General features: G+C 41.2%; 1 protein-coding gene across 5 annotated transcripts in view; it reads right to left on the bottom strand.

The window, feature by feature from the left end:
• The window catches only part of LOC101476126 (beta-1,4 N-acetylgalactosaminyltransferase 2), a 30,107-nt gene extending 5,720 nt beyond the window's left edge, over window positions 1–24,387 (bottom strand). The window contains exons 1-9 of one of the 5 annotated variants that reach the window (XM_076882905.1): window positions 24,299–24,387; window positions 17,002–17,129; window positions 15,923–16,072; window positions 15,549–15,655; window positions 14,883–14,920; window positions 13,212–13,278; window positions 12,727–12,840; window positions 12,449–12,535; window positions 1,025–1,203 (exon numbers count right to left, since the gene is read on the bottom strand). In XM_076882905.1, coding sequence (XP_076739020.1) covers window positions 1,025–1,203; window positions 12,449–12,535; window positions 12,727–12,840; window positions 13,212–13,278; window positions 14,883–14,920; window positions 15,549–15,655; window positions 15,923–16,072; window positions 17,002–17,129 — 870 coding nt within the window. In that variant the 5' untranslated portion in view covers window positions 24,299–24,387. Of the gene's footprint in view, window positions 1–1,024; window positions 1,204–12,448; window positions 12,536–12,726; window positions 12,841–13,211; window positions 13,279–14,882; window positions 14,921–15,548; window positions 15,656–15,922; window positions 16,073–17,001; window positions 17,130–18,407; window positions 18,689–18,719; window positions 18,895–24,298 lie in introns of those variants that run through there. The other 4 variants (XM_076882904.1, XM_076882908.1, XM_076882906.1 and 1 more) reach the window with 4 other exon arrangements.
• Between the last annotated feature and the right edge of the window lie 2,180 nt (window positions 24,388–26,567).

Raw genomic sequence — 26,567 nt, 5'->3', positions numbered from 1 at the left:
TTCGTCCTGTAAGTTGCAGTGTTTTTGTAAGTCATTGTCACGTCTATCTGTGTGCAAGCAAGGATATGCCCGAACACTTCTTCTCGACATCGGCAGAAACAAACTTTTTAAGTTAAACTCTGTGGACATCGAGAAGCTGAAAGATCTGGGTCTGCTCCGAAGGCCTACTCAATCACCGACCTCCACTCCTGCACTTCGCCCACAATGGATGCGCCTCAAGCGGTGTGAGAGGAAGCAGAAGAGGGGTAAGCGCGGTGGCATCCGAGCTAGGCTAGCGGCTAGCCCACACAAACCCGCCATCCCCTCTATCGTTCTGGCCAACGTACGCTCGCTAGAAAATAAACTGGACGACATCCGACTGCTACGTTCATCTCAAAGGAATGTAAAGGACTGCTGTGCTTTTGTGTTCACGGAAACATGGCTCAGCGACAGTGTCCCGGACCGCGCCATTCAGCTCGACCAGCTAACATGCTACCGTGCTGACAGAGTCATCGTCGCGGGAGGTAAGACCCGCGGGGGAGGACTTTGTGTTTGCATCAATGATGCCTGGTGCCGCGATGCTGTTGCGGTCTGCAAACACTGCTCACCAGTGCTGGAGTTCATGGTTATTAAGTGCCGGCCATTCTATCTACCGAGGGAATATACAGCCATACTACTGTGCGCTGTGTATATCCCTCCCTCCTCCAATGTCAACAACAGGAGTGAGGCACTGAATGAACTGTACCAGCACATCAGTGAGCAGCAGACAGCCCATCCTGATGCTTTTCTCATCCTGGCTGGGGATTTCAATCATGCAGACTTAAAGTGCGTGTTTCCAAAAATACAACAACACATAGACTTTCCAACAAGGGGAAATAACACACTGGACTTTGTTTACACCACCCAGAGAGGAGCTTACAAAGCTTTTCCCCTCCCCCACCTCGGCGCCTCAGACCATATCACTGTCATGCTAATGCCTGCTTACAGACCGCTCGTTAAAGTCACCAAACCGGTTCGTAAGCGGATACAAGTGTGGCCAGAAGGGTGCTGGAGGCATGATGTAATGTAAGATGTTTTCTCTGTGAATTGGCTCTGGTTCTAAGCTGTCATCTGCAATAATCACTTTTATGTTGTTGTAGAATTTTCGGATGCTGTCCAACAACACCTTCAGTTCTCTGTAGCGCAGGAAAGTCTTTGTGGTGATGGTGACTTGAGAACTAATGTCTAAAAGGCAAAAGAAAGCAAATTATTTTCACTTTTCTTCAGTCAATAGAAAAATTAAACAGCAGAACAGAAAAAGGTCAGAAGAAAAGGATACACACTGATCTTTCCTCTTCTCTCTGTAAGATTTCAGTCATAAGTTTTACCTGCCTACACACCTAGAGCAGGCTGTATCTGGTACTGTGGGATTATAATATTATTTTATGCCATGTTGGACCCCTAATTAAAGATTGTGAATTATTATGTAGTTTTAGTTTGCATTATTCTCCTGAATTAGAAGAAGGTGATAACTATTGCGTTTGTTAAACTGATTTGCATTACATTAGACTGCTGATTTATTGTGAATGAATGATATTGTTTTATGATGCATTATACTGCTGAGTTATAAGAAATACTGTTCGCAGAAAGTCATCGCCTTATTTGTCTGATTAGAAGAGAACAGAACATGCTGGAGTTTTCTGCCCCATCTCAGCAGGAGCAGATAAACAGGGAGCCAAGGTCGTAGCTTAGGCGCTGTGTGAGAGAAGGCATGTGAATGTTTAGGCTTTTATGATTAGGTGGGGGCCACTAGAGGCTATAAGAGTTTGATCAATGCTCCACTATTTTGAGATCTGATGCTGTCTGCGTACGGTGTCCATCTCCCACGCGTGTGATCATTAAAATCATCGTTTGACTCAACCCGGCCGGACCAGTGTTGTTATTGTGGTTTTTCCTCTTGTATCCATCCCCAATATTTGAATCCGTAACAGTTTGGGGGCTCGTCCGGTGGTATTGGGGTGGAAGTTGGAGGTTTGGACGGTCCTACCTGAATGTGCTACTCGCTGTAGCTTAGGGTCAAAACCAACTTTCTGTACAGTTGGTTTTGACTTCAGGAGAATGCACACCCAACATGCTCCTCTGACCATTGACGGAGCGTCTGTGGAGAGAGTGAGCAGCACCAAGTTCTTGGGTGTGCACATCACAGAGGATCTCTCCTGGTCGTACAACACCACAGCACTGGCCAAGAAATCACAGCAGCGTCTCTTCTTTCTCCGCAAACTAAGAAGAGCAGGAGCACCAGCCCCCATCATGCACACTTTCTACAGAGGCACCATTGAGAGCATCCTGTCGAGCTGCATCACTGTGTGGTTTGGAACCTGCAATGCGTCCTGTCATAGAACCCTCCAATGCATAGTGAGGGCTGCAGAGAGGATCATTGGTGTCTCTCTCCCCTCCCTCCAGGACATTTACAGGACCCGTCTCACTAAAAAAGCACTTTGCATAGCGGCTGATCCCACGCACCCAATGCAAAGCTTCTTCAAGCTGCTGCCGTCGGGGAGGAGACTGCGGAGTCTCCAGGCCAGGACCAGCAGGCTGAAGGACAGCTTCATCCATCAGGCTGTCAGGAAGCTTAACTCCCTCCCGATTCTGCCCCCTCTCCCCTCTTCTCCTCCATGGTCTCACTGAACTCTGTCACATACACACACACACACACACACACACTCTCTGACTCACTCACTGGCCTGCACCAGTTACCAGTCACCTTGTGGAGCATTGGACTGCCATTACCTCATAAGACTTTGTTGTTACACTATCTCTTACCGTACATTACTAAATCTCCTTTTGCACTATTTGCCTATTTGCACTACTCGGTTTACACTCAATGTCATTTACCCTTACTTGAATATTGTATATTGTATAGCTTTCTTGGTATAATCGCATTGTATTTATTTAAATTTTTACTTTTTAATTATTTTACTTGCATTTTTTAATCACTCTCTTATATTTAAATGTTCTTTTGCTATTTCATCTAGGGTTTGAGAGTAACGAAATTTCTATTCTCTGTATGTCCTGTACATGTGGTAGAATTGACAAATAAAGTTGACTTTGACTTTGACTTTGACTGAGTACAGCGGCAAAAGCATAAACAGAATTGGGACGACAGACAGACCAAGCTTTGGCTCAAAATTACAGCTTGACCTCACTTTGTCCCCACCCGTAAAAGAAGCTTAAAGGACATCTTCTCCTCCAGTTATCGGTTACCATCACTGGAAATTTTCAGGCAAGTTTTTGGCTGAATTGTTATTGGCACCATGTGTCCCTGAATCTCACAAGCAGGCTCTGACTCCTGGCTGAAGACATGGAGTGCTGTTATTTAAGGTGGGAAATCAAAATTTGGGAAACAAAATGTTTTGTTTTTGTTTTGTTTTTTCTCTTTATGCTTGATTACAGGCTGCTTTGTCGGCCCGGAAAGCCGAGGCTGACCTGGACTCCTGCTCTCCCCCTCTACCATCTTTGCTCTCTCCTCTACCATCTTTGATGTGACCCTGACCAAATGCTACAGCAGCTGGACCCACAACAACAACCTGAAAACGTCAACAGTGCTGCAGGAAAACGATCTCATGCAGCGGAGACGGAGAGCATTAAATCCAAGGCCCGTTTCACTACACGGGGGAGATTTCCGGACAGCTTCAGCTGACAGAGCTGTGACGAGACGCCCATTAAGCCCGGAGGAAAAGTGAGGCCGAGCAAGACAATGCTGACCTTAACAACTCTGCATTAAAACTGTGCAGGACAGTGACGAACCAACACGGATGATCGGGCAGCAAAAAGGGCGTGCCAGAGACAGGAGGAGTAACTGAGGTCAGGAGGCACCTCAGAATGGACAAAAGCACCAGAAGAAAATAAGCTGAAGGCACAGGTGTCGGGGCTCGGCCAGGAGCTGACCTCTGAGAAGAGCCGAACAGCAGAGCTGTAGAAGGCCGTGGAGCAAAGCAAGGAAAACATCAATAAACTTCAATCTGACGTGTATGGAAAAGACTCTGAGGTTTCTGCCCTCAGTAAGAGCTCAAGGCATCAGAGCAGAAACTGAGCATGGCTCAGGAGGAGCTGGCTGCTAATCGAACCCATCAGTCAGGCTTGGAGTCCCAGACGCAGGACTTGAAATCAGGCCGGAGCTTGCTGGAGCAGGAGGTCGCCAAACCTGACGAGAAGCTCCAACAGCAGGAGCAAACCCTGAAGGAGCTACAGAAGCAAAAGGGTCAAGTTAAGGAGGAGCGGAACAAGGAGAAGATGCAGGACACTGGAGAAAAGGACTGCCTCAATTGGGGCCAGAACCAGTATGGATAGAACTTTGAGCAGCAGCACCAACGGATGCAAACGGACTGAAAAGGAGGAGGGCAGGACCCCAGGGCACACCTCAGGCCGTGGTTTACCCAGAACACCAGAACAGGAAAGTGATGAACACAAACACACAAACACACACATCTACATGCACTGACTCAGAATGAAGAGAAACACACATATGAACACATCTGCACTCGTTGATTGAGTGAGAAATGACACACACACGCACACAAATCGAAATGCTGATTCAATTCACTGAGAAGTGATCCACACACACACACACATGCACACGCTTGTGCAATGAAGAGTGACACACACGCTGATGCAATGAAGAATGCTTTACTAACAAATGCTGCACACAAACATCCCCAAATACAGAATCTGTTACAACAACAAGAAGCCATTGATTGTTTATTGGTTAAATGCAGTTCATGTCACCCAGAAGGCATTTGTGTAGATTTAGGGGACAAGGTCTAAGGCAGTTTGGTTATGAAAACAATGTCTGTGCCTGACGTCTGTTTATGGCTTAAGGCCTCCACTGAATTGTTTACTGTGCTTCACACAGCCTGATAAGGAGCAGTGGTACAGAGTGAAAATGATGAATTAACGGTGTGAGTTTTATTTCGGAGCACCACATTGTTGTGAGTGAGATTTAATTGAAGGAGGAACACACTGAAAAAAAAAAGAAAAAAAAAAGGGGCCAGCCCTTGGATTTACGTAAGCATCTCGCGTGTGTTTAACACAATTGCCTCAGGCTTTAAAGATCTGTACCAAATCCAACAACTCAATTTGTTCTCATTGAGATGACACGATACAATCTAATAAGAGTGGTTAGTTGCTGAACTCATGGAATTCACAAATGGTAAATGGTAAATGGCCTGCATTTGTATAGCGCTTTTCTAGTCCCTAAGGACCCCAAAGCGCTTTACACTACATTCAGTCATTCACCCATTCACACACACATTCACACACTGGCGATGGCAAGCTACATTGTAGCCACAGCTGCCCTGGGGCGCACTGACAGAGGCGAGGCTGCCGGACACTGGCGCCACCGGGCCCTCTGACCACCACCAGTAGGCAAACACGGGGTTAGTATCTTGCCCAAGGATATTTGGCATGCAGCGAGGAGGCAGCCTGGGATCGAACCACCAACCTTCTGATTAGTGGCTGACCTGCTCTGCCACCTGAGCTACAGCCACCCGAAATAAGATTTCAAACTACAGGAAAATCACTGGAGTTATAAGAGGCAGACAATGACACACACACCACATGCATGCTGTTGCTATTTATTGTGGATTAACCTGTCAAGGGCAAGAACAAAAGAATTCTGCATCAAATACAGGAAATCATAGCTTTCCTGTGTTTCCTACATTGTTGGCATGCTGGTTAGTGCTGTTGCTTGACAGTAAGAAGCTCCTGGGTGCAAGTCCACAGTCTCGCTAGTTTGCAGTGGTTTCTCTCTGGGTATTCTGGTTTTCTGCCACAGTGAAAAGTCATGCAGTTATTAGAGCTAGGTTACTTGATGATTCTAAATTATCCATGAATGTGTAAACGGCTGTTTGTTTCTATCTGATAGACTGGTCAGCTGTCCGGGGTGTACCCTGCCTGGCAACCTATCACTTCAGGGTTATTTCTCAGCCCTGGTGCAACCAGGATAAAGATAGGAGGATGGTAGTTGTTGAAGACCCATTCAATTTTTATGGCAACCAGGATCTAGACTTTGTTGAACCGTAGGCAATATGAAGACAACATGTAGTATTTAAGTGACCAAGTAGTATTTGCATAAAAGTTACTGAATAGTGTTGAAATAAAATGACAGAATTGTGAAGAATTAGAATATTACAAGAGCTCAACTTACTCCATCTGAACATGTTTCAATCGTGTTTTATGAACACAAAATGCACAGGTTTACTGAATATGAAAAGGTTGTGTTGATTTAACTCAGTTGTTTAAGTTTCTGCCAAAGCAAAGCATTTGTGTGCAACCAGTGTCCACTATTGAATTAAGTCAATTCAACATGTGTTTGTCAGTGCAAAAAGGAGTTACGGTACCTGTATTCCTACACAACATTGTCCCGGGAGGGAGAAAAACTTTCTGGTGAAGTTTTGGTTGATTTTTGGGTTTTGCTTGACACTAGGTTGATTCTATCAGTGAGGTTTGGATTGTTTTCTTTCTCTAAGAAATAGAAAGATGGTTTTATGCTTGGACATGTTTGCAATAGGCCCCAGTATTTGTTATTATATGAGTATTTTATTGGTTACGTTTGTTTTTGCCTTTGTTACAGTGCACTGAAATAAGAACATCTGAGAGGTGTGATCCACCGGTGGTGATATTTTGGTATTTTGTGAGCTCCTGATTTAACAAATCAGCTCTTTAATCCAGGCCTGAGAGACTGAACTTTAAAGCGCTATAAAATATTCTTACTGAAAACAGTCGCAAAGTATTTTTTTCCATGATTATAATGAGCTTGGGAGAAATTCCCTTATATGGGACATTGATCACATGAGAAGTCCTGAGCCTAAAAGGATTGCAGCGAGTCAATCCAGTCCAAAAAACAAGTAACTGTTTTCCTTTTAAAATGATGACGTCATCTTGCTGGTGAGGGAGGCTCGAATAGGTTGCGCGTGAGACTCCACTATCAGCAATATCTGGTATGAATGTGTGGTGTATGCATGTGACTGGACTGTGAAGGACTGACGACTAAAAGTTTTAACTGACTTGATACTGAGACAAAAACGGTGCCGACTTTAGGATTAGTAAATGTCCACAAACAAGTCACCCAGCCTGTAAAAGAAGGGTGGAGGTTTTGTCTTGCTTTGTTTAGTTTTTGCAAGAACAGAAGGATGACAGAGACTAAAGGGGGAGGCTGTAGCTTCACAGGAGTGTGAACTGCAGACTTAACCCTTTGGTTGCTAATTTTGAGTTTCTGATGTTTGCATTAAGAAAAGTGTGTTTTAGTAGCTGTGTTTCGATTAATATATCACATTATATTGTTGGGAAGGTTAAATGCTAAAGTGAAGAAAAGGTTTGATTTCACTCATGACTGAACATGTTATTATTAACCATAGCGGGCCACTGTTAAGAGTCAATTAACTTTTATAGAGGAAAAAAAAAAGCCAAAAAACTCTATTAATATCTACTGATAACAAGGAAATGTTAGGCTTGTCACATTCAAAATGGAGATATGTAATGATAAACACTGGTCCCCGTCTTTTAGGTCCTTTCATTGAAATAGTTAATAATTTAGAAAAGTAGAGATATAATCGACAGGGGCATGTGATAGGAGGTGGTGCTGCACAAGAACAAGAGCAAAATGAAGAAAAATTATTGTGTTTAGCTTTGATAAATTCAAATTAAAATGTACCATTACACTCAGAGGATCAATATGAAATTCAATATATGCTAATTTTGTGTGTGAGCACATGACTGATAGCTGTTCTGTCCTGAGCTTTTGTTTTTACAGCACCCGCTTGACCACACCAACAGTTTCTCGCCACCAACAGGGGGTACTTGCAAAGAATAGGGAGGAATATCATCAAAACTGGGAAAGGTAAGCCCCGAAGGGGGTGATGACACCATAAATTTCACTTATGGTCAAATTCTCAAAATTTGACCCCAAACTTGAAAAATTCTTCAAACATTTAGAGACAGAGTGGATAAACATAATGTCGCAAACCACATAAGGATGGAGCATTTGAATCGATAAGATGGTGAAATAACACGCAGGAAAAATCTTGACCATGTTGATTATGTTTATTCCAGTGTGCAGAGATTGGCTAATCTGACCAGGAAATGTTATAAAATGGATTGTCGGAACAGTCAGCGTTAAAGTCACCTTTGACAGTCCAGACCAAGGTTATTATCGTTAACAAAAACTAACGAAATAACGAAAACTAGAAGTGAAAAAACATTAACGGAAATAAAAAGAAAAACAAAAAAGGAAAACTAACTAAAACTGTAATGAGTGCTCACAAAACTAACTAAAATTAACTGAATTTATAGCAAAAATGTGTTTAGTTTTCATTGATGTGTGCGTGTCATACAGTAGTCAAGGGTGAAGATAAAGTTTAGTTTCCAGATTTTTTTCTTGCTGTCTCATTATGCCAGCAGGTGGCAGCACGTTAGTCGAGTCGTCTGTGTCGCTGCTCCGTCCACGCGCAGAATCATGTCAGGAAAAGTCGGGAGAAAGCGCCAGAGTCCAATTTGGGATTACTTTGAGTATGACTGTGCTTTGGTTAAAGCAAGTGTCTTGTAGTGGAAAGAGACAAATTGAGGGGCAAATGAGGGACATTTCTAAAGGGAAAAATCCCACAAACCTTAAAGTGCACTTGAAAAGCTCACACAAGAAGGCTAACCTAGCTTACCTTGAGAAGGTAAGGGAGCACACTCAACCCTCATCCCCAGAAAACAGAAGCTAACCCCATGCAAGGCAGCGTGATGCATCCCGAGACAACAGGACGGGGATATCTACATAACTGTGTGAGTCAGTTGCCTTCAAAAAGTTTATCAATTCACTTGAACCAAAATTACGAACACCCGGTGCTGCAAGAGTTAATAGTCTCAATACCCAAGGATAAGCACAAGAGCATGACTGATATGATGAAACTGGGATTAAACTAGCAAACAATTGGTAAAAACGAATTACAACGGACATAAAATTGAAAGTCTGAAGTCGAAACTAAATAAAAATAAAAACTAATGAAAATTGCAAAACTATTAAAACCCTGGTCCAGACTGAGATGGCGTTGGACATCTTCAGGGCGGAAAAGGGTTGGTGTGACCGAGGTGTGGTTTGGCTTGTTGTATGTATATTTTGAGATCATGTGGCTCTGGATGGACCGGTTACCAGGGCATGGAAGGAGGGTGGACTCATTAAATGAGGAGAAGGAATTTTCTGGGATTGAAGATCCTCTGGGTGAGTGGTTGACTAAAAGCATGCATAAAATAAAAGCTATTTTTCATTATTGATTGGTAATAGATTGATAATTGGCCACATTTACAGCTGTATTGACTTGTTGTGGACGCAGTCTACTTCATGTTTAAGCACTCTAATTAACAGATTGACAATAGTGACATTAAAGGAAGAGTATGCAGCGTCACCCCGTCAGACGCCAGTGACGGTGGGGCTCAGTGATGAATCAGGTGAGCTGGATTCATGGCTGATTCAAAACTAAGATTCCCCTGCTGTGGTCAGTGAGGAGAAAACAGGGGGAAATAAAATTTAAAAGAGGCAATTATAAACGTTTATGTGTGAAGTTTATAAACGGGATAAAAGGGGGTGTTTTACTGTTATTTCAGCATCAGCATTATTGTTACATCAGAATCATATAACAAGCATTGCATTAAACATTTCTTGAAGCTATTGACATTACATTAACATTTGTGTCCCAGTGATTGTTATAACCTCAGGTTAATCTTCTATTTACAGGTGTCGGGATAATCATATGATCTTTCATTGCAGGTGTAACCATGATCATTTTTATACATATTGCAGTTTGTTGCTCATTATAGAGTTGTGTTCAAGTTAATAAGGGTTAAAAACTACAGTCAGCGCGATGTTTGGCTGATCTATGGACTGGAGTGACTTTGGGCGTGGAAGGCCGCACGCGCTTACATAACACTGATATCATGCTTTTCTTTGTGATCTTTTATTCAGTTATATCTTTTGCTAAGTTTTAAGTAGTGGCAGTTAATTAAACGACATTTATTTAATATTACATACCTGATTCAGAGCATTACACACAGATCAATTTAACAATCTGCAAAACCTTGTAGCCGCAATATTGGGTCTCAATAAGGGACAGTTGGCTCCAGGAGATAGGTGGGAGTCAGTGCCTGTCCTCGAGGAGGAGAGAATGTTTCTTTGCTGTGTCTAAAGTAGTCAACAGGTTCATATTGAAGTGAAGTTCATATTATTACAGGTTATGTTTCTTGGCAATTCTGCGGACGCAGGCTCTGGGCGGAGCCAGGAGTTGAACAGATCTAACATGACAATTAAATTGATTTCATTCCCTAACACAGGATGACGGGACTGGAGCAACGACACTGGGTAGGAGAAAGTCTGATACTTTCTAAGATATAAAGTCACTAACCTTTTCTTTTAATTTTCTAGCTCCGTTGGTTTGACACATGGGAATGTGTCAAAAAAAGGGGGGGAAGTCGAGTTTTAACATCAAACAAGGGTTATATGAACATTTTTATGACTTCATTTGTGTTTTAATAATTTAGGTGTGGTAAAGCTTAAGCTAATAGTGACCCAAGAGGTTTCCGGACTTTTTTAGAGAATCAGGGAGAAGCATAAATCATTATTTCCATGTTTAAGCATTAATCATTAAAATGAACTGAATAGCGTTTAGAAGATAAAATGCCTGTGTTCACGAGAAGCTGAGTACCACACTGGAGAGGAAACCGTGGGACAGGAGGCGGAAGCAAACACATGATTTCTGTGAAAACGAGGGTCAAATGTTAGAATTAAAAATGGCTAATTTGTTTTTGATGTCTTTTGTTAAAATGAGTGGTTTTAATAATTTTCAGACACACCTTGCAAATGTGCTTATAATGAGTTGGCACTCGGTCTTTTGAAGGTCATAAGCTTCGTCCGGACTGATAAAGTGTAGGAAATGCCTTGAGTGCAGAGGGCATAATGCAAACACGCTTACACACACATAGGATATGATTAGAATAAGTCCCTGGGACATTCTGAATATTCTAAACCAATTCTGAATCGCCAGAAGATCAGTAGATAACAACATTACATTATTAGAGCTAGGCAGAGAGGTGTTTTGGTTTTCTGTCTCTTACAGAGAAAGGAACAGACACCAGACGAGGTCACAGATATACGAGGATCCTTCGCAGCAGAGACAGACACAGTGACTGCCGAGACACCAAATGGGTTCAAGTGTCATGGCGTTTTGGGCTCCAGCTAGTCACCTCAAAAGGATGGATCCCATAAACACAGCAATAACCATGAAGGGGTTGGCGGAAATCCAGGAACACCAGACCAACGAGGTTCGAGAGGCTCTTGGTAAAAAGGGGGACACGTTCCTGTTCCTTTTTCTGGGGGATACACAGGACACACAGGACCCGAGGATACACAGATCGTTGTTTGAAATCGGGGCAGAATAATCCCCTGATCTGTGCAACGACTGAAGGGTTGTCTAACCCCTGAGGTTGAAGAAAGAAGAGCAGAGGATCACCCAACTGGACGACACTGGTGGCTGCAGCAATAAAAATAAAGGCTAAAAGCTCCTCGGACAGAGGTTCTAGTCTGAGTACGTCTGAAGGGTATAAGGTAGCACCAAATAAAGCTGTGGGAGAACTGGGGAGTGTCATCTGTACCTGCTATTGTTGGAATAATAGTTTTTCTTTCATCTGAACTGCGCAAACACAGAGGTCATCTCACATATGGTTCGCCCAACAGGGAGACAAAGGACCTAAGGGGTAAGAAGAAATGACCCGGCAACACTGGATTACAGGGTGTAGGTGAGCTCTTTATTCTAAAGAGCTCATCAGGGGGAGTGTGAGATTATAATATTATTTTATGCCATGTTAGACCCCTAATTAAAGATTGTGAATTATTATGTAGTTTTAGTTTGCATTATTCTCCTGAATTAGAAGAAGGTGGTAACTATTGCATTTGTTAAACTGATTTGCATTACATTAGACTGCTGATTTATTGTGAATGAATGATATTGTTATATGATGCATTATACTGCTGAGTTATAAGAAATACTGTTCGCAGAAAGTCATCGCCTTATTTGTCTGATTAGAAGAGAACAGAACATGCTGGAGTTTTCTGCCCCATCTCAGCAGGAGCAGATAAACGGCGAGCCAAGGTCGTAGCTTAGGCGCTGTGTGAGAGAAAAGAATGTGAATGTTTAGGCTTTTATGATTAGATGGGGGCCACTAGAGGCTATAAGAGTTTGATCAATGCTCCACTATTTTGAGATCTGATGCTGTCTGCGTACGGTGTCCATCTCCCACGCGTGTGATCATTAAAATCATCGTTTGACTCAACCCGGCCGGACCAGTGTTGTTATTGTGGTTTTTCCTCTTGTATCCATCCCCAATATTTGAATCCGTAACAGCACTTACAAATAATAAGCATTTCATGACTGAATCTTGGTAAAAAGCGCACTCCTACCTGTCCCTATGTCGTACAGGACTGGTATATGAGGCTGTTTGATGGCAATGGGGAACACCGCTTCATGGTTTTCAAACTGGAATGTGGCTATAGAAAAAATGGAGAAAACAAAAGTAAATTAAGAAAACACTTTTCACTGTTACCTGAATCCGCCTGCATTTAATGTTAAAGATGTTAGAAGTTTACATTCAGAGCAAAGAGAAAGCCATTAACGCTCATAAACAAAAGAACATACAAATATCAAAATTTGAAATTGTAGGTCATTTATCATTTCTTACCAAGGTCTCCAGTGTTTATATGGTAGATAGTGCTGGTATACGACACTTTGGCCAGCAGGTTGTTGAGGATTACCAGGTTATTGGATTCAATTATCAGTTTGTTCTCACCAGAACCTGTGAATTAATAAAAAAATCAAGAATTTCACAACAGTCTTACAATAACTTGGTTAATATGTTAATGTGTAAGAGCCAAGCAACTTCGTTTTGTGTTGTAATGATCGTATAACATAGTATGACTATCATACATGATACTCAATTTTTACGTGTCTAAAGCAGTGTGAAAGTTTGCTTAGCCAGATCAGCTTTACCCATATTTGCTTGACGACCACTAGGAAAAGGAAACATTTTTACTGACCTTTCTATGAAACAGGAGAGTTGGGCTAAAAAGAACACATCATCAAATGCCCCATACACCTTAGAATTTAAACTATTTAATTTTTTCACCAGTTTATAAATAAACTTTAGTCCTGACAGTCAATTCTCACCTTTAACTGTCACGTCTTGATGTTGTATTTCAGTTGTGAGGATGCCTTTAGACACACTTAAGACCACCTACAACAAAAAGACCTCAATAATGTGAAGCAGAATATTGATACCTATACAATCATCTAAACAATAATAGCTACTTAAGTTACTCTGATTTTCTTAGGTATTGCAGATTGAACTATGTCTTAACTATATACCCTTACTGGTACAGTGTGCAGATAGTGCAGAACACAGGTTTCACAATCAGGTTTCACAATCAGAAAGCATTTCAATGAAAATCATGTTTGTTATGAAATATTTGATGACAATGGAATGCCTTTGGCTATGGAGGTACAGAAGGTCATCTGCTAATTGGAAGGTTGGTCGGTTGATCCATGGCTGTTCCTGTTTGCATGCCAAATATCCTTGGGCAAAAGACTGACCCCAAGGTGCTCTCCAACTCTCTCAGAGTGTGAACTTTAAAGCATAGCGTTCTTGTGTGAATGGGCAGATTAGGCATGTTTTATAAAGAACTTTGAGTGCTCTAGAAGAGTAGAAGGCGCTATATAAGAAACACTACAAATGCCTATGGGAATATCTACTAATTTGATATATGAGGAAAATGAGGAAAATAGCATGGAAACTGATGCTAGTTTTTTTAAATGACACTACTGCTAAATATCCTTTATGATCACTGAGATTGAACTAAAATCACGTGACATGTTTAAGACCTGGTGTGGGCAGGCCTTTTTAGAAAGCTGTTTCTGATTTTGCTGATTATGTATACCAATCTATTTGCTACAAAGTTACCAAGTTATTTGAATAATAGTATGCAATATTTTATGTAGTCCATGCCATAAAATCAATCTTGGCAAACTGAGATTAATATATTAGATTAGCAAGATTAACACCAAGATGGCTGCTGTAAAATAATAATGATATTAAAAAAAAACACGTGTCTTGTCCATAATCAGTTTTGCAAAATTATCAATGTAATTTTTTTCTGTCCTTGTTTCACAAAGAGAAGGATCCAAGCTAGCATAAGCTGTAGGATCACAATCGTTGCATTTAATGACATTTAGGGATTTGAAAGTTAAATACATCAGAATCCCCCTTGAAGTGTGAACTTTACACTTTCAGCAGCCATCTTGATTAGACCAGGCAACATCAGAATCAGAATCAGAATCAGAATACTTTATTGATCCCTGGGGGAAATTATTTTTTGTTACAGTGCTCCATTTTAAACCAACATTAAGACAAGACAGACAATACGCTAACTAAGAATAGTACAATATATACATATATATACATACATACATACATAAGTCACTTATAAATAAATATTTGGAAAAGAAACATCTACTATGCTTTACCATCAGTTAGATATGAAAGCTTGTTTCCACCACTGAAAAAAGTATTAATGAATTGATACTTTTTGGCAACTGATTGGCAAAAATGATACAATTTTGAGTTATCTCAGAATTGTGACTTTTTCTCAGAAGTTAATACGATGAAAATGCCTAACTTGAAATTTTGAGATAATAACACAAAATTTTAAGATGACCAATTTGACTTTAAGACCATCATTCTTACTCATAGATGATCGTTTTTTGTTTTTTTGTGGTGGAAATAAGCTTCCATAGTGGCATCAGTGTCAGAAATCCCCAACTCATCTGTGATGTCACACCAACCTTGTAGCTCTTTCTTTTTTCTGCATGCAGTCCTAAAGCTGGAAATGAAATCAGTTCTTTCATGAGAAGACACATAATTAACTCAAATTTAGAGTTTACAACAAGACTAAACTTTGCAAAGCAAGTAGATTAGGTAAGGCAAATGGTTTGGGGTATCCAGATTTATGTTTTCTAAAAAGTGTTTCACACATTCATACAGTGCTTTAGACTCTATAGTTTAAACACTTTACCTCGCATGCATGTTCACTTAAGAACCACCTGGTAATCTAATAAGCATTTTTTTGGGCAGTGGGAAGGAGCCAAAAAAATCATGAGAAAACCTACACAGGCCCAGGGTACAGTGAACATTCTAGGAGAACATGGAAAACCCCACGATCCTCTATATAGAAATCACTTAAGCCACAGATCAAAGTGAGATTAATTTGGCGGTGTGACGTTGTAGCCATGCTAACCACACCTTCCCTAGCTATTTCAGTAGCTGCCAGGGCGAAGAAGAGGTGTGCAGAGTACAGCCACACAAATGCAATAAATATGTGGGGGAGCACAATAAACATGAGCTTCCCATGTTTGATCGTGCACACAGGGATTATTTTGTCCACGATCATTTCATTCAATTTAATAACAGTAAACAGTAACAAAGTGCTCTGTATATTAAGCCCAGTATACCTGGTATGACAGTGGAGGTCAAAGGCTGCACTGTGTAACCCTGGATAGGATACTGCAGAGGAGAGTTAGGCAAGGCAAACAACAGTCTGGACAGTACTGAAGTTGTCCTGTTGAAGAGACGAGGTGTGAGCAGAGGAAAAGACAGATTACCTTCTTGACTTATAACATGAAATACAATTGTTCAATTTCTGTCATTTATATTTGACACACACACACACACACACACACACACACACACACACACACACACACACACACACACAGTAGACGATTAAATGGTCAAAACCCACAAGTTTTATACTGCTGTTCAATTCATGACATGCTGATGCTTTGGAAAATAAAATTTTCCAGCATTCTATCCATGGAGCTGGTACCTGTTTTTGTTCAGCTGAAACTCCCTAGCTCGTCGCTGCTTTAGCTCCTCACTTTGCTCCTTAGGGAGGTGATCTTTTAGGATATATGAGTCTTGAGGACAGGTGCAGGAACCAGGTAGAGGTCTGGTCACAGATGACCTGGAAACATGGCTGTAGGATAAAGATGCTGAAGAATGGCTGTTATATAGAAGTCCTGTATGGTTAGCACTCCATTCTTTAATACATTCAGTGTTTGATTAGTTTGCTGTTCAGTTTCTAAAGACCCAACCTAGGGAAGTTCAACTTGATCTCTTCTCTAACTCCAAATCATAATGTCATCTGCAATCATCCAAATCCATGTAAACTCCTGGCAGGCCTCATCCATCAGACTATCCATCACCATTGCAAACAGTGGAAGGAGCTCAGAGCTCATCCCTGATATATTCCTATCCCCACATTGAACGCTTCAGTCACTCCAACCGCACACCTCACAGGTGTCCCACTGTCTTCATACACATGCTTCTCTGTCCTCATTAAATACAAAACTTTCTCTCTCAGCATCCTATCATGTTTTCTTTCACATCATAAAAGACACAGTGCAACTCTTTGACAGATTGACCTCCTATATAATTCTCCATCATCAACCATCCAAATACTTTTTGAGGCACTTGATATAGTTTGCAGGTATATTTGAATGGACATGCAAGACAAAGCAGGTTATAAAAAGTGTGTTTCATGGTATTGATATTGACTACCTGTGCCTGCCTGTCATTGCTTTCATTATTGTTGAAACTACTAATATGAATATGAAAAAGGATGGTATTTCTTTGATCATTCTAAACAATTTATTTTAGAAATACTGCTAAAAAATATCAAATGTTACATAGAATAAATTAGAAGCAGGCAGAATTCATATCCACACACAGAGAGTTGGTTTCCAAAAGTTGATTCTGTTCATCTGGACGTAGCGTTTTGTGGGAGAAACATTTTGTCACTCATCCAAGTGACTTCTTCATTCTCAGCTGACTGCAGGTTGGGGAAACCTGCAGTTTAGTTACCTGGATGATTGAGCATGCATCAAGACAGAGAGTTTGTTATACCTTCGTTCTGGTGTAGTGGGAGTGATGTTGGGTGGCTCTCCACGATATTTACTAAAATCTATGAAATAGAACGCCATCAGGATCATCAGGCAAACAGCAAAAAGCAGCTGAAATCTGTTGAAAAACATCTGTGGAGACAGACATACGCAAAAGCACTAATGTTATAGAAAGTTAACAGAGCCCTGAGCCTGGTTCTGTTGCAGATTTCTTCCTGTTAAAAGGGAGTTTTTCCTTCCCACTGTCGCCAAAGTGCTGCTCATAGGGGGTCATATGATTGTTGGGTTTTTCTCTGTATGTATTATTGTAGGGTCTACCTTACAAGGTAAAGCACCTTGAGGCGATTTTTGTTGTGATTTGGCGCTGTATGAATAAAACTGAAGTGAACTGAAGCTTGCCTATTCTGCTTGATTTTAATAATATGATGCCTTCAACTGTCAAGTTATGCATACTTGTTATTTTAGTAATATTTTACTATTTTACTATTTAGTTGTAAGTTTTCCTTGAATGTTTTGAAAAGTGCCTATAAAAAATAAATAAAATGTATTATTATTATTATTATTATTATTATTATTATTATTATTATTATTATTATTATTATATTGGACTCAAAGCACATGCTTTCAGTGCAGTAGCTTTCTTTTAGTGCAGTATTTGATTGCTCCTTGGCAGAATCCTCTACCTCTAATTCAAATGAGTCTTTTCTAAGTAAAGGGTACATCTGACTTAGAATAAGTACTTATTACATTACTTAGCCATGAGTGTAAATAAACTACACTAAAAATTCTGTCAACTTGCAACAATATCAGGAACAGAAGCGATTGTAATGGGTTCCAGTTAAAGCCAGAAAAACTGGTTTAAGATGTGACTGCTTTTGTCTATAGTGTAAGGCATCCCCTCCTTTTATAAACAGGAAGGACAATCAGTGAGAAAGACAGAGAAAGCTCCTCTGCCTGGCTCCTCAGAGAAACCCAAAATAAGGGTGAAGAACACGTGAACATAAGAATTTTCAAATTCTGCTAATTGTGTGGATGTAAAATCTGATATATAAAAATCATATAATATTGAATTCAACACAATTCATTTAAAAACAATGATGAGACATTGACAAACAAACATATTCCTCTCCACTGGGGACGGACAATGTAACGTAATCTCAAAGCCTCATGTTGAGGTACTGTCTAAAAAATAGCAGTCCAGAAATACTATTTCCATTTCTGACTACAAGGTCAATACACATAAAACTATTCTTGTTTCATCATATACAGATTAGGAATGTTTTTCACGAAATCAGAATATGCATACTAGCAGCTGCCTCTTCTCTCACTCACAAAATGCCTGTTATGGAGGAACAGAAACCTGAGAAACATTGAAAACAATGTGTTTGTGCTTGTCACAACAAGACTTACGAGAGTACCTCATGTTCAGCCACTACGATGAGGTAATGTGATTGCGGAGATAAACTTTAGCACCAATTTCTTCCCAGTAAAGTAAAAGTTGGCTTATAATACACAGCTTTCCTGAAAAGCAGCAGCGTTTGTCTTTCAAAAAACAAAATCCAGATATGTCAAATATCCACTAATACTTATTTTAAGACAGAGCCTGAGGGGAGTCCTGTTGCCACCTGCATGCGCACCTCAGTCAAATAGCCTTAAAGCGTGAACACGGTTCTCCACTATGACAAACTTCCGCCTTGTGAAAGATACAGAATTAATACAGACCTTTCCCAATGGCAGCAGGGTGTGGCTTCGTGTTTGATTCTCCAAGCCTGACCAAAGGTAATTTCAATCATGTATGGGGAAAAGCAAATCCAAACATGTTAAATGTCGAGCAACACTTGTTTGAAGACAGACGACAAACCCCTTGGGGGAGTGTCTTTCCTACCTGCCTGCACACCTCTATCAAATACCCTCGGTGCTAAGGTGTAATGTACAGCCTACCTGCACCACAGACTTCCCCTTGTTGCACTGTAAAAAGAGTTCTAAAAAGAGACTATCAAAAAGCACCAGTAGACTGTAAAATCCAAAATAATACAGGTCCAAATGACTTTTACAGAAAGACAAGCAGAGATGCCATCACCCCATAAACTCATACACACACAGCGTCAACAAAACAGCTTCCTCCATGATTTATCAGTTCAAAATAAATAGGACCAGATTAAAACATACTATTTATACTGCCCATCTGCACTCTACATGGTAAATTTACCTTCCTGCGTTTCTTCCTGACTGAAGAACTGTAACATATTATTACTTCATTTGTTAAATAAATATCTACTGGATTACCAAAGATTAGCTGACAATGACAAGTGGTGAAAGACTTTTTCAAAGCATTCCTTTAGTACAGTACAACAGTACACACAAAAGTTAACACATAAAACTGTATTAATGAAAATTCTGCTTAAAATACCAAAAATAAAAATGAATTAATACTGCTTGAGCTCATTTTAAATACTTATATTCTGTTTAATGTCCAGCATCCAAGCATATGTTTGCGGTGGCTGTCCTGTGAGGACCACGTAGCTATGATAAAACAAACAAACCAAAAAGACAATTGTTCACGAGCTGAGAAGCAGAACTATCATAAATATATTAAAACACATTAATTTAAAAAAACAGCTGAATTAAAAGCATTGAGCTGTATGTGACATGGATAATAACCTACAGGGGGTTTGAAATATGAATGGAAAATGAAGGTGAAGCGTTGGCAAAACAGCTGGTTAAATGTAGTACGAAATCAGACTGATAGAGACATGTACATGCTTGATACAGACTGGCTAATTGTGGAGAGCCAGAGAGACCTGAAATCAGCAGGTACAATTGTGTCAAAGTAAGCAATGAGTCATGCATTCAACCACAATGGACTGCATGCACTCTCACCACCAGCGAGACTCCATGAAAGAAGAATGTTGAGCAACATTTAGACCAGCCTGTGAAATACTGGGAGAGTATAGTCTGTTTTTGGATGCCATAAACATGATATTTGGTGGTCAAAGGGCACTGCATATTACCTCACCATGCCAACAGTGAAGTTTAGAGAACATCATGATGTGGGGCTGTTTTTCAGCACAGGGCACTGACATGCGTTATATAACTGAAGGAAACATGAATGGAAAAAGATACCAAGACATTCTGATAGAAATTCGCCGTCCTCTACCAGGTTGATAAAGATACAACAAGGGTAGATGTTTTAGCAAGACAGTGATTTCAAACACACAGCTGAGGAAACTCTCAGGTGGTTTCAAAGAAAGAAAATAAAGCTGTTAGAATGGCTCAGCCAAACACCTGACCTGAATCCAGCTGGTGATCTATGGCAGCGGTCTCAACCTTTTTTGCGCCACGGACCGGTTTATGCCCGACAATATTTTCACGGACCGGCCTTTAAGGTGTCGCAGATAAATACAACAAAATAAAACTAGTACCGGTACCGAAAAAAAAGAAGATTTATTCATAACACACGTGAAAAGTCCCAGGAAAACCGAGTTAACGATAAAAACGATAACAAAATAACGCTGAAAACCGGTAAAAACCCTGAAAACTATACATTTCACACCTGAGCCTCTACTGTCGCGGCCCGGTACCGGTCCGAGGCCCGGGGGTTGGGGACCGCTGATCTATGGCAAGAACTAACGGTCAGAATTTACAACATTTTATCAGTGTGTTGTTGCAAGCACCACCTTCTTTGCTGTGTCATGCTGAGGTGCAGGCATGGCAGGCAAGGAAGCAAACAGACTGAACACACTCATTGCCACCCTGGAGGAGGTGATCAGGGACAGAATGCTGGCAAGACTTCTGGCAATCATTGACAATGATTGCCACCGGCTCCATAGCACACTGGACAATCTGAAGAGCAGTTTTGGCAACAGGTTCCTTCACTGTCGCTGTCTGAGAAAATGTTAGAGGAAGTTGTTCCTTCTGCTGCTATCAGACTCTTTAATTCATCCACTTGGGTCAGATCCACACATGCGGAACAGAACTAATCACATCTCAATGCACCCTGTCACTTTCGTACTCCACGACATATATTTTCACAGCTACTTGTATATTTATATTGATATTTGTATTTATACCTGTTATCTATTTATCTTAATATTTATCTATCAGTATCTCTGTTTCTATACTCATTTTATAGTGTAGTGCCCATAGTGCCCTATGGAGAATAGAATAATTCTATTCTAATTCTAAGACCGAATTAAACTTAAATGAATTGAAACAACAGGTGCAGCGTTTTCAGTTTACGTTTTTGATTTCTTGTGTTATATTTTGAGATAATGTTAAGTTCTTTGATTATTGTTAGATTGCCTCAAGTTGTAGTCTAGGTTATGTTTGACCCACGTCCTCTGTGTTAGTTGTCATGCATTTCTTGTCTGTGTGTTCCATATTGTCACGTGTTCTATGTTGATTGTGTTTAGTCTCACTTTTCTCCTGTGGCATCATTATGTTCCTCACTAAGCTGTTTCCCCATGTGTTTCCTCTTCTCCTGTGTGTATTTAGTCTGTGTGTTCTTTCAGTCTTTGTCTGGCCGTCTGTGTTTCCTCCCACCACGCCACGTCATGTTCCATGTATTTCGTGATTTACGTTTATGTTTCTTCCTCATCATAGTTTGTCACACGTTCCTGTTCAGAATCATGTCCATGTCTGTTGTCATGGTTATCACAGTTTCGTTTCCCCAGTTTAGGTTCTAGTTTTAGTTTTCGCCCCTGTTTGCTTTGTTTTTGTATTCTTCTTACCAGCCGTAATAATGGCTCGCCTTTTGTTAGCCTTACTTTGTTTTTCAACCATTTGTGCGTATTGGGTCCTTTCCTTAAACACACACGCTTCGTAGCTGTGACAACATCAGCTATTAGTGGTACCAGTAGTACCAGCAACAACTAATAACAGCTTGTAACTAGGCCTCGCAGTCACATGAGGCTGCTGCCACTAGTACCAGCTGTGGAGAAGTGAGGAAGATGAAGTAGATGAAATTAATGTGGTAAGAAAATAGATGGAGGGGCATAATTAGGAGGGGAGAGATTTAAAGATTCAGGTAAGATGAACGGCTACTTTGACAATGAGCCACAGCTAAAGTGTAATAATTTAATTACTGTCACATGCTGAAGTGCAACTAAGCAACCCAATCAATAATCATATTGATATTAAATATGTTTTAGCATCCACTGTCTATACTTTAGGACACATATTCTAGTCATTAATCTGTGTTAGTCAGGTTAAGATAGAGATATGATTGATGTGTGGACTTTCAGCTTTAATTCAAAGGGTTTAAGAAAAGGAACTATTTGTTACTTTACTTGTTAACTATTTAGAAATTACAGCTATATCTATAAATGTTGCCGTCTCTCACCTTCTCTCTACAGAGAGCAGAGGTTTAAAAGTTTATGTTTGTTCAGTGTAGTCGCTGCTGGCTGATTCATAATGCAGGAGAACTACTCGTCGCTGGAGTATTGAGTAACTCGTGTTGGTGAACGCCCGGCTCTGCAAACGTGTGTTTCTCCTGGTGCTTACTCGGGAATTAATGTTAACTTTGGATTTAGGATGGCTAAGCCCCTGAGTGTGAGTGTTGGCAGCTTGAAGTGGAGTGTGTGTGAAAGGAAGGAATTCCAAGCAAGGAGCTGTCGACCCCTAACACCCCCACATTCCCACCCCCACCACACACACACACACACACCACCACCACCACCTGTATGTAGTTCACCCGGTGTTGTTTAAAAAAGAACTGTATTCCTCAGTCTGCTCCTGAGTCCGTCCCTGACTATTGTAATAGTCAGGGCGACTATTACAATACAGTTTTCATGGAAAACTTGTGATCTGGCTTTGACACAAGCTCCAAATAAACTTTTTATAGACAAACTGCTCAGGACCACAATGAGCAACAAAAAATCAAAGGCATTGATGACATCTCCAAACTCCTAATCTGTTCCTGAGCTGATCAAACATTTGTGCAATGCGCTGGAAAAAGGCCAGTCTATAAATGTCAAACTCCGCAGTCCACAGAACCAACTGTAGAACTAGACACCGCAGGATGCCTAAAAAGCTATCGTGTCAAAAGAACTAAGCTATTTTGGGACCTAAACAACATTAGGCAGATGGTTATACAGTGGTGATTTATTGCTGATACAATGGAAAACAAAAATATTAGTTTAAAGAATGCAAATGACCTCATTTCAGCCCTTTTATTTAACACTTTTACTAACATTTACTAACAATATATACGAATATATACTATTGAATTCGGTTCTTTGCATTCTTTCGGCCGCGAGGAAAAACTGGGCTCAAAGTGGTCTAACTCAAAAAATGATCTTTATTTTGCATTCCCGGGAATGGGGAGCTGTTAGGCGCTATCATGCACCCACAGCTCTGAAAAGATCACAAGACGAATTCTCATTTTTTTTATTAGTTCAAGTTTTTATTAGTTCAAAACTTGAGTAAAAATGTAATCTATTAATGGAATTCAGTAATCTCCCTTTTTTATATAGAGCATTTAATTATTCATGCCATTACTGGATAAAATTGCCGAACGAGACTTACAGAAAAACTCTGCTTTAATGTTCTGCAGTTTAACAATCCAATCTCCGCTTCACTGGTCGTGCTCTCAAAGCCCACATAGAGCTCTTTTAATGAGTTACTGGTAATAAAGTTCAGTAATAGGTTAACATTTAATTGAAAAATGCAGAGCAGCAGTGTAAGACATGGTTTATGTGCCTGAGTCAGTCAGTATGTCTTTCAGGGTGCTGACTCGGGAAATGACCTGAAACAGCACCTGTGCTGCACTACTTGTGTTGATATTGTGTTGAATAATCCACTAGAACTATTATAACGCACATGCACTCTGGTGAAATGGAAGTGGCCAAGTCCCAGCTACCCACAGCTCCAGCACTCCTTTCTCAATGTTCTTGCTGCTCCCAGTTAGCGGGGTTCAGCGTTTATAGCCACTAGGACCTTGGACGGAGATAGCGGATAAGAAAGGGTTATTGCAGCAGTTAGCCACAGTGGTGAGGTGCCATGAAGCTTCTTCCTTGGGGCTGGGACTGGCAATTTCTGTGGTTTAGCTTTTCAGCTCTGTGCTGCTTGACTCAGCCCTCCTCTCTGGCTGTTCTTGCCTCTCTTACCTTGTCCTCCTCTGTGTCCCGGTGTGAAAATTAACAGTAATGGTATTTTGTGTCAGTCTGCCATTGTAGAAATTCATTTCACCGAAACAATAACCTGGCGCACAGTGTGACGTCAAAAAATGCGCACACCTTTGACGCTGCGTTTTCTTTCTGATATTGTCCCTTTCAAGGTCTTGAAGGAAAGCTATAACTTACTTTTTGTAGCTGCTTGTGGGGTCTCGCTTTAAGGCTTCGTAGGTATTGTTGTCACTGAGGAGAGTAGTGATCTTTGTGTGGTAATCTGTTGTGTTTAGGACCACAGTGCACCTTCCCTTATCAGCTGGTAAAATAGTGATGTTGTGGTCTTTGCTCAGGGAAGCGACGGCCTTCTGTAATGTGAGGTTAGACGGAGGGACTTTGGCACTGGAGAGGGTGGCCGAGACTCTCATCCTGATTTGCTCTGCTTCTGTCTGTGTTAATTCATTAATCCGTATGGCAGATTCTGTGGCTGTGATGAGGTCCACTATGGGCAACTGTTGCGGAGAAATGGCAAAATTGTTCATATTGCCTTCATATTAAATATTTTTTTGTTTTTTTTTAAAGAACCTATTTTAACATCACACTATACAACAACAAAGAAATCCTCCCTAACAAAAAAGTAACCTTAAGGGCCAAATTGCATTATATTTCTACATGTTAATATAAAGGCTGCAAGTAGGGGTGACGTGGGCTGCAAGTGGCCCCTGGTCCGGGACCCCTGATCTAAGGTATACTTTCAGTGGCAGGGCAACAATATAAGAACAGCCCCACCAAAGCTGGAGACAAAGCAATACTGGAAAAGTATATGGGAGAAGGACACAACCCATAACCATAACGGCGTTACTTTTTTCAGTAACGAGTAATGTAACTAATTACTATTCCTATCGTTACAACGCCGTTACAGTTACTAACAAGAAAATGCGGTCCGTTACTATTTTTCAACAAACAGACGGTTGAAGCTGTGTTCAGCTTACCGCAGCTTATATCAGTTGCACGGAAGTTGTGACTACGTGAGTAATCTGGACGCTACAGCTTTAAGCAGCTGCGCGCTCCCGCGGACGGTGATCACGATCACTGTCTAGCACAACACCTGGAGCTCAGGGGGCAAAACAATCGCATGAGTGCTGCTGTTTGACTGGGGAAGAATAAAGGAGTCATGGTAAGCCAATCACATGACCACTTAAAGACAAAGCAACAAGGTGACATATACCAGTTTATAAACTGTGTGGATAGGCCACGTAAAACCAGAGTCATGATAAACAATATATACGCGGCGTTTTTTCCTCAATAGTTTCGCCACGTTAACTGTCTAAAGACAGCGCAGCGAGAACTCTCTGCTTATGAGCAAAAAAACAAAACAAAAACATTTGTCACCTAAAACAACGTTTTAGGAGTGATGGCGAGAGAGAGAGAGAGAGAGAGAGAGAGAGAGAGAGAGAGAGAGAGAGAGCAGAAAAGGAGAGAGAGCGAGTTTTGAGATGTGAGAGATTTGTGACGTTTAGCGTGTTTGGAGTGTGTAGTTAATGTGTTGTCTTGTGTAGTTAGTGTGTTGTGGATAGCTTTGTGTTGTGTCAGAACAATGAGGCGACTGCTGTCTCCAGGTAGAAAACAGGAGTGATACAGCTGCTGCTGTCAGACCTGCAGGTATCAGGCTGTGATGTTCTCCTTTATAGTGGACAGAAATGATTTTTTGGAGTTGCACAAATAGTTTGTGTGGCATCTTATTGAATGCAGAACAGCTGATTGTTCTGTAAATAGTTTGAAATCAAGGTAAAAGGTAAATGGATGCAAATAACTTTGTTGTTTGCAAAACTTGTGCATAGGATTTTAAAATTGACAATTTATATTTGCATTTAAAGTTATGAAAGGGAGCCGGAGAGGAGAAGGGAGCCGGAGATCGACAGACGGATTGGGGCTGCAGCTGCAGTAATGCGGACGCTGCACCGGTCCGTCGTGGTGAAGAGGGAGCTGAGTGTAAAAGCAAAGCTCTCAATTTACCGGTCGGTCTACGTCCCTACCCTCACCTATGGCCACGAGCTGTGGGTAGTGACCGAAAGAACGAGATCGCGGATACAAGCGGCAGAAATGAGCTTCCTCCGAAGGGTGGCTGGCCTCTCCCTTAGAGATAGGGTGAGAAGTTCGGCCATCCGGGAGGGGCTCAGAGTAGAGCAGCTGCTGCTCCACATCGAAAGGAGCCAGCTGAGGTGGTTCGGGCATCTGACAAGGATGCCTCCTGGGCGCCTCCTGGGTGAGGTGTTCCAGGCATGTCCCACCGGGAGGAGGCCCCGGGGCAGACCCAGGACACGCTGGAGAGATTATATCTCTCAGCTGGCCTGGGAACGCCTTGGTATTCCCCCGGATAAGCTGGAGGAGGTGGCTGGGGAGAGGGAGGTCTGGGCCTCTTTGCTTAGGCTGCTGCCCCCGCGACCCGGCCTCGGACAAAGCG

This window comes from Maylandia zebra, linkage group LG4 (assembly GCF_041146795.1).
Source record: "Maylandia zebra isolate NMK-2024a linkage group LG4, Mzebra_GT3a, whole genome shotgun sequence".
Lineage (NCBI taxonomy): Eukaryota > Metazoa > Chordata > Actinopteri > Cichliformes > Cichlidae > Maylandia > Maylandia zebra.
Note: the sequence above shows the minus strand (reverse complement) of the source record. Positions and strands in the feature narration are given on the sequence as shown.